Source organism: Carassius carassius, chromosome 41, assembly GCF_963082965.1.
Source record: "Carassius carassius chromosome 41, fCarCar2.1, whole genome shotgun sequence".
Classification (NCBI taxonomy): Eukaryota; Metazoa; Chordata; class Actinopteri; order Cypriniformes; family Cyprinidae; genus Carassius; species Carassius carassius.
The window spans coordinates 24897055-24910527 of NC_081795.1; the positions used below are offsets into that span (position 1 = coordinate 24897055).

General features: G+C 37.6%; 1 protein-coding gene across 1 annotated transcript; it reads left to right on the top strand.

The window, feature by feature from the left end:
* The first annotated feature begins 692 nt into the window (after window positions 1–692).
* On the top strand, window positions 693–12209 carry LOC132123379 (serine/threonine-protein phosphatase 5-like). The gene is made up of 13 exons (XM_059533962.1): window positions 693–840; window positions 2277–2518; window positions 3314–3461; window positions 3797–3918; window positions 4955–5020; window positions 5138–5236; window positions 5429–5534; window positions 5625–5767; window positions 5858–5945; window positions 7087–7127; window positions 7207–7385; window positions 11044–11125; window positions 12133–12209. The coding sequence occupies exons 1-13, from the start codon at window positions 750–752 to the stop codon at window positions 12193–12195; spliced, it is 1470 nt and encodes a 489-aa protein (XP_059389945.1). The 5' UTR covers window positions 693–749; the 3' UTR covers window positions 12196–12209.
* Window positions 12210–13473: the final 1264 nt, after the last annotated feature.

A 13473-nucleotide genomic window follows, 5' to 3' on the forward strand; every position in this document is an offset into this window, starting at 1 on the left:
AGTCATGATTTTGTAGAATTTTTGTTTATTATTATTATTATTATTATTATTATTATTTTAAATAGCTATATGCACACACTGGCAACCTGAGGGAAACAACAATTATTCACATACTATAGGCATTGATTCAATATCTAACCATCTAAAACACAGCCAACATAATTTATAGCCTAAACATTGTGTGTTTAATGTAAAATATTAATAATTATAATAACATGAAGCATGAGTGAGAACCATAGACTGTATAAAAACAGGGTGAGAACCCGTTCAAAGCATAGACTGTGTTCAAAGCTGTAAAATAGCTCTGTCACGCTCCCTACAGGCTTTAACAAACATTACACACTGACGGCTAACCAATATCATCTTTTGATTCTACTGTATGCTGAGATCCAACGACAAGTTTTAATTTCTGTGTGTCGTATACTTTTACTTGACTCATTTAACCACGACATACTCTTTTCTAATTTATAATTAAGTAATTTATTTTTAATGAATTTTAAATGAATGTCGACAGTGGAGATAAAGTTATTTTACAACATTTTGCAATAACTTGCACACGTTCATATGATCTAAAAACATAAACCCGGTTATAATTTTTGTAATGAGAATATGAGTTTTTGTAATGTGAATATTTGTTGAGTTGCTCTGGACTCTAGAGGTCCGGTGAACTTTTACTGTCTATGGGCGAATAGCGCTTTACGACCCTCTTTACGGGTGTTTGCGACAGCTCTCCGCGTACACACGGCAGCATGACGGAACACGGTAGTGAGAAGATGGCGGAAGAAGAGCGGAATGCCAGTGCAGAGAAACTCAAGGAGAAAGCGAATAACTACTTTAAAGGTAAGAGCTTGTCAGATGTGTGCTGTAAATAAGAGACTGCACTGATGTGGCCTGGATAGGGCTGTGCTGGTGAGTTTGTCGCATCGATAGCACCGATGAGTGTGATAAGAGACGGGCACGAGCAGCACGCGCTGAATCAGACAGACTCCTCAAGCGCGCGCTCGTCACACTTCACTCTTCTGTGATCCGTTCACTCTCCACAGATAAGACTTTACTCCTCAGTTCACTCTCACAGATCGAGGAAAGAGCTGCTGTCCTGAGGCGAGGCTGTGATACTGCTGTGAGACTCGACATGCTCTGATTACAGCAGATTTATGATTATGATGCTGTGAGCTCAGTGGGCGGGGTTTATGACGCCTCGCATCTGTCACTCAATCATGACGTATTCTGTTGTTTCTCTACCGAAGAACCTTCAACATTAGTTTAACTGTGGGATGTTTTTAGCATCTAAGATAAAACATAATTATAAAACAAATACATAAGCCAGTGCAGTAAATGTGTCTTTTGACACTGTAACACTGAAATTAGAGACAGTACCAAATGTATTGTTTTATTATTATTATTATTAATAATATCGTTATTATTACATTTAACTAATTAACTAACTATATACATATTTTTTTGAGTCCCCAATAAATGTATTTATTAAAAATAATATTTGTATATTTTTAATGTAACTGGATTTTTATTTATTATCGTAATTAATAATGAATATTAATAAAAATATAATTACAGTGAATTCATTTTAAAGTAAAACTGAAACTACAAATAAAACCACACACAATTGTATTTGAAATTAACTAATATAATCTAGTTTTTTAGTTGTATATTTACTTCATGACTGAATGCGAGTATCACTGATACAAATACTACTGATGTCTCTAGGAAATAGTCATTCAACATAACAGTACATTTCAGTGCTATTAATTTGAACATTTATTAGACTTTAAGAAAATTACAATTTCTAATTTAAGTGAACTTAAAACAATCTTCACATAAAACCATTATAATGCATGTCATATTAGCTGCCTGTGTCCTTCAGCAAGTAGGAAATATACAGAAATTGAATAAAGTTATCAGACACCACATTCTAACTTAAATCTAGATGAATCTTTAAAGCTACAGAAGTTATCGATTTGCTCTCTTTTCTTGTGTTCATTGATGAACAGACGTCACTGCTTTAAGAGCTTTTTGGGAACTATTTACGGCATCCAGTCGCCACATAGAGGCTAGGTAGTGGGCTTGTGACTCGTTCACACTCGGTCTTTCTCATCAAAGGAAAACTGACGATCTTAACGTGCTTTCGCTTTTTATTAAAGCTTATAAAACTTGATCAGACCAAAACAATACCATCAACAGAAAGTGTTTGTTTGACAGTGTTGCCTCTCTCCAGTGCTCTGTGATGTATCATGGTTCATATCCTCCTCTGATTTCAGATAAAGACTATGAGAACGCCATCAAGTATTACACAGAGGCACTGGAGCTGAACCCGAGCAATGCCGTCTACTACAGTAACAGGAGTCTGGCGTACCTGCGCACCGAGTGCTATGGCTATGCGCTGGTGGACGCCACGAAGGCCCTGGAGCTGGACAAGAGCTACATCAAGGGCTACTACCGGAGGGCCACCTCCAACATGGCCCTGGGCAAGTTTAAAGCAGCTCTCAAAGATTACGAGACGGTGAGACTCCATACATCCTCTTCACTCTAGATGCAATTTCTGGCTTTCTGTTGATGCGTCGGCTTGCCTTGATATTATGTTCAGTGCACCTGCCATCCAGTGATCTCCATAAGTCTGGTGCTTTGTTACTTTTAATATGAAATATATAAAGGCTGTGATGAAACAGCTTTCACATTTCAGTTTTATCATAAACACAAGCGATGCATGTGGGTTTGACACATTTTTTCTGGTGGCGTGACGGATGGCTTTAGCAGACTCCAGTCAAGCAGCACATAAACAGATCATCTCTTCCTCTTCTAGTTACAGCTCGTGATAAACATGAAGCTATGCTGAAAGAAACTTACATCATGCAGTCATTTAATCGCTATTTCAACCACAGAAAGACATCAGTGAAACAACTTGTGAACTCAGGAAAGACATCCAATGCTAGAAAAACATTTTCATTATATTTTGATTTTTCAGTTTCGGCCCAGAATTGTTATTTTGGTGAATATATAAATGATAATTATGCGCTAGGCCAGTGTTAGGAAAGAAAGTCAATGTCGATTTGTCATTTCACATATGAAAATAGAGTAAATAGGTCTGTGTGAGAATACAGTCTGTGTTTCAAGCAACACGTCTTTAAGAACGAAAGGAACTGTTCTAATACAGGTTTTGGCAGTGTGGGGAAAAGCCATAACTGTGCCTTAAAATATAGTTTCGAGCTTTAAAACCACATTCAGCTCAGCACACAGACTTGACTTGAATTTGTTTTAGTAAAAGATTTTTGTGCTGTTGTCTTTTCCTCACTAACAGGTCGTTAGAGTTCGTCCCAATGACAAAGATGCCAAGATGAAGTACCAGGAGTGCAATAAGATTGTCAAACAGAAGGCCTTTGAGCGGGCCATCGCCAGCGACGAGCTCAAACGATCGGTCGTCGACTCCTTAGACATCGAGAACATGAGTAAGTAATCAATCAACCCTAAACATAACCCTACGTGTTATTATAAGTAATATCACTCAGTTCATATTTGTCTAATTACACTGTAACAAGGACACCCTCAAATGAAGTGTAAATTAGTTTTTATTTCCTATTTTCAAAAATGCTATTATAGTGACAGTTATTATAAATCTTTGTGATTGTGATGTAATTGATGACGTTGGGTCTTTTCATTGACCTGTTGGGGAAAAAAAAAAGAAAAATTATTGCCATTGAAAAATAGTTCCGAATATTAATTATTAATGATTTTTAATGATTTAGACATACTTTGATCTTCTTTTTAAATCCTCTCCTTCCAGTGATCGAGGATGACTATGCTGGACCTAAGCTTGAAGATGGGAAGGTTACACTGAAGTTCATGAAAGACTTGATGGCCTGGTTCAACGACCAGAAGAAACTGCACAGAAAGTGTGCTTACCAGGTGAGTGGCCTTCACACACACACACACACACACACACACACACACACACACACACACCCAGATCTTGAAACAGAACTGTGTTGTGATGGGTGATACATCAATCCTATCAAATTAACCTGTAGAAATGCATTTGGATTACGCTCACGTGATGTTGTAGTGCTGCACACTTGCACTTTTAAGCCTTGTGGATTAAAAACAAGCGCTAAAAAGGTTTGAAAGAGAACTCAGGTTGATGCTCAGACATCGTCTGTGAGATAGTTTGTGTACACAGTCGAAGTGCGCACATATACTGAATTGATTTCTTCTTTGTGGCTTATTGTGTTTACATTTTCAAATGCTAACAAAATAAGTAAAAATGACCATGTGGGCGAGTATATAAACACAGTCAGATTTGTCTTAAATGAATTTAAACATTTGGGTAAAAATTGAATCGAATGTGCCTAGATATATTAGATCCATGCATTAGCTCTTAAAGTGACAGTAGCCCAATAAACCCACTTCCATCTCAGACAACAAAAGACAAAAGAAAACACTCACTGCTCTGGGTAACTTCTGAAGCTGTAATAAAAATCAATGTAGATTTAACTCATACAGTGAATTTATTTATTTATTTATTTTCATTTGATTATTCAGTTTCTGTGGTAACTCTTTTTGCAAAAAATGATATCTCAGTTTTTAACAACTCTCAGAAATCATGTTTTGTTTCATTGAGCACTCCAATTAATCTCAAACTGCAGTTGGGTTATTTTGACTAGGTAAAAAATTACTTAAAAAACAGCTAACACAATAAAACACAATAAAAACCTGATTTTTTTAAATGTATTTATTTATGTTTTTTTAGTTTTTCCTTTATCCTTATCATGGCCACAAAATGAAACTGATGAAATGAAAATAAATGTAAAATTTAAATAAGTTTGTCATAGAAGATGCGTGTTCAAATTACTGTCTTAATGGATTGCATTTTGAATGTATTTTTGAATAAATCAGTAGATCCTACGAGACAGTCTTGATCATAATCAATATGACTGTCTTTCAGATGCTTGTTCAAGTTAAAGAGGTTTTATCCAAGCTTCCCAGTCTTGTTGACATTTCTTTAAAAGAGGTAAGACAGTCTTCAGTCGCTGAAAGAGCTGCAATTCTCTTTCTGTCTTTGTGTTGTTGTTGACTTTGACTTAAAATGATAATGCTGTTCTCACTTTTCTTTTCTCTTGTTGTTTAGACAGAAGTATTAACTATTTGTGGAGACACACATGGCCAGTACTATGATCTCCTAAATATCTTTGAGCTGAACGGTTTACCATCTATAACTAATCCATACGTATCCTTTCCTTTCGGGTTTGTAATGTTCTCATACCTGTCGTACCTTGAGTATATCATAATAAATATTGAAACCATCACCTTATACCTAAACCAAGTCCTTATTCGATCTTTACATTTTAAAAAATGCCACATATAAAAAAATGTTCCCCCACTGAGATCCAGTGAATCAGCCTTGACGTCAGGCTCGCAGCTGTTTAACGGTGACTTTGTGGACCGCGGCTCGTTCTCTGTAGAAGTCATTCTCACGCTGTTTGGCTTCAAGCTGCTGTATCCTGAACACTTCCACCTGCTTCGAGGTCAGGACACAGCAGCGTTTCCTACAGATTCCCAAACATGCTTGTGTGTGAGTGCGATGGGTAAATGTTTGAAATGTGTGTTCTGTGAAGGGAACCACGAGACGGATAACATGAATCAGATGTACGGCTTCGAGGGCGAGGTGAAAGCGAAGTACACCGCCCAGATGTTCCAGCTCTTCAGTGAAGTCTTCCAGTGGCTTCCTCTCGCCCAGTGCATCAGTAACAAAGTGCTGGTATGAGCGCTTCAGCACATTCTGCTGTCACAGTTACACCACTTTGAAGTTTTGTCCTTCAGTTTTAATTTGGGTTGAATTGTGTTTCAGGTGATGCATGGAGGACTGTTTAGTGAGGATGGTGTGAGCTTAGATGATATTAGAAAAATAGACAGGAACAGACAGCCTCCAGACTCTGGTAAGTCGTGTGCGATATCACGAGATCATTTTGTTAATGTCCAAGCTTATGTGGTTCTGCGTAGACTGTGTGATGTGACCAAAATAATTCTAGAATTCTATTTTTATGTCGTTTGATGACAAATTGTTTTTTTTTTTAACTAGTCAACTTAAAAATAAAACTACAACATGATTCAAGTAACATTCTCCTTATTAAACATTCTCCTTAATTAAAATAAAATCATCGACGGTGTTTCGTTACTGAATCAATCAGTCGTTTGAACGAATCGGTTGACTGAGTGACTCAATGACTCATTCATGCATTGCTTTTCTGCCACCTACTGGCTACTACAGGTCAATAAAGTATATTTTCCTCTTTTTTTTCAATTATATTTTTTTCTCCACATATGTATATGTGTGTGTGTGTGTGTGTCTGTGTGTGTGTGTGTGTGTGAAAATGCTCATCCATAACAGGTAAAACTAAATGTAAACTTATTGGAAAAGTTGATTTCTGTTACTCTGACAAACTAACCACCTAACAGAATATGAAGAACATCAAAAGTTTTGGGAGTCAATGATTTATGAGGAAAATTTGATTTTCCTGATTATCGTTTTCGGCAAAATGTAAGAAAACGTGCTTGCGTTTCACATTTTTTACAGCGTCTCACACTGCAAACTTTCTAAAACACAACAATCAAGTTGAAAGAAGTTCAAATCACGTCTCATAACCTTGCGTCTTTTTCCATTCCACTGCCACGTCTCATGGCTTTTAAAGCAAAAACGCATTCTGTGTGAATAGCCGCTCAGAACTAGCGATACTATGTTCTGCTAGGTTGCTTTATGGAGTGTGTCACACGCCATCGTGCAATCGGATCATTTTTCTTTCTCCTAACTGTTAGCATTGGCATATTGTTATTGTGTCTAATGATAACATTTACTAATACATTTAATCAAAACTATGAATCCTTGATTAAGAAAAATCATAATAAAACTGTTGCAGAAACAACATTTAAATTAACCGGTAAAATTTTCTGGCTCTTAAGGATTCTACAGAGACACAGTGTTACATTTTTTCTAAGAGGGTCTCAAGAACTCAAGTGTTGCATTGCCAAGCACTTGGACAATGTAAAACTCAAGTAGTAATTTGTAACGTCCTTGTGCAGGTCCGATGTGTGACCTCCTGTGGTCAGATCCTCAGCCACAGGTCAGTTCTGTTCCCCTCCTTCAGATAAGAGAAGGTGTTCGGTCACAGCTGTGTTTGACTGATGTGTGTTCTCCTCCAGGACGGACGGTCCGTCAGCAAGCGCGGTGTGAGCTGTCAGTTTGGGCCTGACGTCACGGAGCGCTTCCTGGACCAGAACAAGCTGCAGTACATCGTGCGCAGTCACGAGGTGAAAGCCGAGGGTTACGAGGTCACTCACTCAGGGAAGTGCATCACCGTGTTCTCAGCGCCAAACTACTGGTACGAAACCTCTCAGGACGTATTAAAATAAACACATCTTGGTGAATGTCATGTCAAGAACATGTCCTGGGGCCGGTTGCTTAAAAGGTTTAGACTATACAAGTTAGTCTTTTTTTTTGTACTGGTAATTTGTTTTAAATTCGGTTACATAAACACATAGATTAGTTAGATTATAATCCAAAAAATAAGACTGATTATTAGTTGGTCAGACTAGTTTTTAAGGCACTGTGTTAACACAAAGGCATAGTTAATGCAACTGGCCCCTGGCCATATTTTACCCCAAAATAAGAATTAGATTCTGCATAAAGAAAATTAAGCTCAAATGATTATCACTGGATTAATCATGATGACTGCTGCCCATACCATTATGAAAATGATCGTCTAATGGCGATCAGTGTAATTTTGCTCCACTTTATGTTTATTGCTTAAAATAAGAGCTAGACTAATATTGTAGAATTGAAGATTGTGGGACAAAAATCAGCAGATGTAATTTCCCACATTTTGTCAATATCAGAATATAAAGCCAAAGACTTTATTTGGAGAGAGTGCAGAGTCAGCACTCATTACATTAGACATCAGTCTAATGCATATTGAATTATGGAGAGCATAATTGATTTTTCCCCCCATTATTAGAAAGTGCTGTCAAACGAGTCAGCACGAGGAATCACATCCAAAATAAGTGTTTTATTTTTAATTTTTTTACATAATATATGTCTGTGTACTGTATATATTTATTATGTTTATATAAATACACACACGCACAGGAATATGTTAAAGAAAAGTATGTTTTGTTTATACATATACACTCTCACTGGCCACTTTATTAGGTACACCTTGCTAGTGCCGGGTTGGACCCCCTTTTGCCTTCAGAACTGCCTTAAACGTACAGTATGGAATTTTTGGCCACCAGGGGTCACTCAATCAAAATAATAACATGAGACGTACTTTGATGACGTCGGGAGAGAGCGTAGGCTCATGGGAGTTGTTGTTCATTGGAACACGCGCTCTGTCGCTCGCCACATTCCTCACTCATTTTAACTGAGGCCGGTGACACACTTTTTAATTCGGCTCCCATGTTAACAGGTTAGAGCTTGCAGACTGCCTGTGTGAGCCGCGCGGAAAACGCGTGCTTGCTAGAAATAGAACCGACGCCTATTTTTCACGCGACACGCACGCGTGTTGGAAGCGTTTCCAGGCAAAATATAATAGGAAAATATGTTTATATGTAATTTTGTACACAAATACATATTAATTCATGACATTTTGATGTTTGAAAGTCTATAGGTTGACATAAATTCAGATATAAATGTAGTTTAAAAAATAAATAAATAATTATCGATTTTCAAATATTGCACCTGTCAAACATAGTCTATTTTGCCGTCAATACTGTTGACGGTGTCCTTTATCAGTAGGCTTTATATTTATGTTCAACATGAAGTATAGATATTGTTGTCATGAAGACAAGAGCCTGGTCTGTCGGCGGTCTCCCTCTATGTCACCTACAGCAGCAGCACCGCGCCACGCTTCTGGCACGCAGCAGAGACGCCATGCAGCCAGTGTGTCACCGGCCTTGGTATTTTGACAATCACGTATTTTCGAACGGAGAGATATATGAATTATCAGACCCCTATCAAATCAATATTCCATCTAGCTAGTAGTAATATATGTTAAAAAAAAACACGGTTGCCTTTCGTTAATAATTATAATTAGGCTACGTTTATACTATGATATCGAACAAGATAGTGAACTGCATTTGAAGCTACTTTATCCAGCTAGATATAGAACACATGTAGATTTACATTATACTCTACATGAGAGCTAGTCCGTCTGCGTTTTACACAAGACATCATCGTTTCACAAAATAGACGGATAGATATAGTTAGCTGAATGGATGCATACCTGTTTATTAGAATGCAAGCATCTCTCTGTAGTTTCAGCTTGTCACGAAGCTCTCTCTATCTTGGAAATGCAACTCCAATATTTACCCGTGTCTCGTTTCTTCTCTCGTCCCAAAACCTTCTCAGGTCATTTATTTCACCCGTACGTTTGCACTTCACAGAACGTGCAGGCAAAGCATAATCATGATCCATAACTAAGTTATTGATTGAGGTATAAATATGAATATAAACAATATAAATATAAAATATAATAGTCTCGATCAAGGCTAGCTACTACTTTTTCTTCTTCGTCTCGTCTTTGCTTCTGTTCACCTTTGTATTTCGCGGTTCCGCAGGAAGTTAGATAAACTAGAGGGGTCAAAGTTTATATGACGCCATAGACGGGCGACAAAACGGAAATAAAGAAACGTGCCGTGTCTTCTAATTAAACTATAATTTTCTCTGGATTTGAAAGTTCGTGGAAACTTTCGGGATAATGTAAGTACACAACTAAAAAATATATATAACATATAGTGATATCTGCTATTTTTAAAGCAGAAAAATTACATATTGCGCCTTTAATTCTTCGTGGCATAGATTCAACAAGGTGTTGAAAACATTCCTCTGAGATTTTGGTCCATATTGACATGATAGCATCACGCAGTTGCTGCAGATTTGTCAGCTGCACATCCATGATGTGAATCTCTCGTTCCGGCACATCCCAAAGCTGCTCTATTGGGTTGAGATCTGGTTACTGTGGAGGCTGTTTGAGTAAAGTGAACTCATTGTCATGTTCAAGATACCAGTCTGAGATGATTTGGGCTGTGTGGCATGTTGCATTATCCTGCTGGAAGTAGCCATCAGAGGATGGGTGCATTGTAGTCATAAAGGGATGGACATGGTCAGAAACAATAGTCAGGTAGATTGTGGCCCAAAGTGTGCCAAGAAAATATCCCCCACACCATTGCACCACCACCACCAGCCTGAACTGTTGAGACAAGGTAGATGGATCCATGCTTTCATGTTCTTTATGCCAAATTCTATTGTCCAGTTTAGTTGAGCCTGTGTGAATTGTAGCCACTGTTTCCTGTTCTCATGTGACAGGAGCAGCACCCGGGGTGGTCTTCTGCTGCTGTAGCTCATCTGTTCCAGTGTTCGACTTGTTCAGAAATGTTATTCTTCATGTCTTGGTTGTAACGAGTGGTTATTTGAGTTACTGTTGTCTTTCTATCATCTCTAACCAGTCTGCCCATTCACCTCTGACATCAACAAGGCATTTTCATCCACACAACTGCTGCTCACTGGATATTCTCTCTTTTTCTGACTCAAAGTCTCTTAAATCCCCGTTCTTTCCCAATTCTGATGCTCGGTTTGAACTGCAGCAGATCATCTTCACCACATCTAGATGCCTAAATGTATTGAGTTGCTGCCATGTGATTGTCTGATTAGCAATGTGTTACCAAGCAATTGAACAGGTGTAATAAAGTGGCCCGTGAGTGTGTATATATACATGTAAAAAAATGTAAATATATAAATGTATATGTGTATTTATATACTTATACACAGACATATATAATGTAAACAAACACTTTTATTTTGGATGTGATTCATCGTTTGACCGCACTAAAAGAATTAGTCTTATTGGAAACAAACTAAGTGTTAGAACATGTTTGGGTCAAGTCAGAATGAAATGTCCTAGCCCTGAACAGAGACAGAGTAATGATTACTCTTCCTGTGTATATTCATTCATTCTTTTCTGTGTGCTTCTGTTTTGTTTGAAGTGACCAGATGGGAAATAAAGGAGCATACATTCATCTCAGGGGATCAGACCTCAAGCCAGAGTTTCACCAGTTTACTGCTGTGGTCAGTGCAGTTACACTTACACATGATTCATATTTACATTCAGTCAGTGTTAGTGGTCGACCGATATATCGCCAGGGACGATATTTGGCATTTATTTATCGGCAATATACATAGACACATTTAATTTCAGAAATTGTTATGCATGTGTTTCTACTATCTTTAAATGAAATCATATTTAGCAGTTTTATATCAGCACTCTGCTCTTTAACATATTGGCATCGAACATAATTTTTTTTTCTAAATTAAATTAATATCGGTCGAGCACTATTCATTCTGCAGTCACTTTGCAGACATCACAAGCTTGTTGGTAGGGATGCAACAATATTTCTTCTAGGGAAATGTCATATATATGCATTTATTGCAATTACTGTAAAAGTATTTAAATATTAATCAGGGTTTTTTTTGGTTTTAAAAATGTCTTGAAACATCTCAATTAACCCTTCCACAAAATAAGGCTTTAAAAAGGTCTTAAATTAATAAAACCATAGCATTAAATGTCACATATATTGCAAAAAATGAATGTTCCTCAGTATTTTCGCCGTGTCTTCCAGTACTTATATCATACATCCTTAAATTAGGATACATTTACTGCTTGTTTTTTAGAGTCATAAATACCTGGAAAGGGTGTATGAAAACCTATTTTATGTTTTTTTCTAAATTACGTTGGTGTATTTTTGTTCTATCAATTTTACAGAAGACTTATGCCACTTTGCTTCTCAAGGAAATGTATCTTGATTTAACGGTTTTTAGAAAATAAAAAAGAAGAGAATGCTAATGAAGAGCAACACTTTTTTTAGCAGTGTGATCAGATACAGTAAATGTTATTTCCATATTCTAGTTGTTTGGTGGAAAGGGTTTTATAAATCGAAAATAAAAAAGTCATGGACATCTTCAGAAAACCTGCACAAACCCTGCTACTCTCATTTGTATAATAATCCCAAAAGGGTCAGTTAATCACTAGTTAGCTGTGTATTACTGTGCTAAATGTTGTTTTTCCCTCTCCTCAGCCTCATCCAGATGTCAAGCCGATGGCGTACGCTAACTCTCTGATGCAGATGGGTATGATGTAGAGGTCCGGGTCTCTGTTTCCTCATGTACACACGCACACTTTACTGTACTCATACCTGTAGACACATCGGGAAGATGGCGATCCCTTGGCTTAAAAAAGGATCTGGGAATGTAATTCATTCATTGATGGATTGTTCTTGGATCGACCCGACCCCCTCACACTTATCATTCTTCTAGAGTGGCATAGTTTGAATTGGATGTTTAGCTCTGTGATAAATGAGCTGAATTTGACCAAAGAATGGGTGAGTGTAAATGACACATCCCAAAGTAAGAGTGTTGATGTAGAATTAGAGCCTTGAGACCAAGTTATTATGAGGAACGGAGGCAAAACATTTGATTGGTGCTTTTACCCAAAGGTGTGTCTTTACGTAGGGCCTTTATTTAGAAATTTTACCCCACAAAAACACTTCACAATCCCGCATCCTCTTTCATCTGAAGTACTGTTGGGAGGGAGAACAGCGTGTCATTTCAGTACTGTAGCAGTGAAGGTGTTGTACACGCCATCTTTAAAAAATATATAAATAAACTTAATAAAAGCCACAGGAAGCTTCACCCAGAGCATCTATCCTGAGCCCAGAGTTCCTGTGATATACATCACAAAACAAATCTAGGTACTGTGTAACTTCAGTAGTTTTTTGGCTCATCTTTCAGAACAGGGAAAAGTGCAGTATTGTGAAGCTCAGTAAGTGTTTGGTGTCCTCCACTCTAGCAGCTCCCAACACGCTCGACCGAATGCTCTGGAGATGCTCTGTAACCCTCGTACCTTCCACTGTCTGTCCAGCAGATCCCCAGCCCTTTGTTATAACACAGCAGAGACCGACCTTCCTCTCTTTAAACGCACAGCAGCCATGTCCCATGCCCTTGACTTTTTAGAGAACATCATATACACCCATATATATAATATGTATATATATGTATGCATATATATTATATATTATATATATACACACACACACACTGTATATTGAAATTTCTGTGTACATGTTTGGAGAAAAAGAAGATATTGAATAAAAAATGCCAGTCCAATACTGTAGAATGTGTTCATACCTCTTTGTGATCCGCAGTAGTGACCTCGGTCAGCATTATCAGCATTGGCTGCAGCTGATAGCAAAGAACATTTCATTCAATCGTCAAGGACTGAATGGGAAAACATTTCCTTTTTTATGTCTCAGTACTGCACAATAGGCATGGTGTCTGGCGAAATATGTTTTAAATAAAAGTTGAAAAATGGACAAAACTAGTTTTGTGACTTTGGTGACTCGGAGAGGTTAAGCTGATCT

What these genes read in the sequence shown, in the direction of transcription:
- LOC132123379 (XM_059533962.1), top strand. Translation starts at nt 750, where the DNA reads ATGACGGAACACGGTAGTGAGAAGATGGCGGAAGAAGAGCGGAATGCC. An exon ending in AGCGAATAACTACTTTAAAG is followed by an intron (nt 841 to 2,276) that starts GTAAGAGCTTGT and finishes CTCTGATTTCAG; the next exon opens with ATAAAGACTATGAGAACGCC. An exon ending in CAGACAGCCTCCAGACTCTG is followed by an intron (nt 5,946 to 7,086) that starts GTAAGTCGTGTG and finishes GTCCTTGTGCAG; the next exon opens with GTCCGATGTGTGACCTCCTG.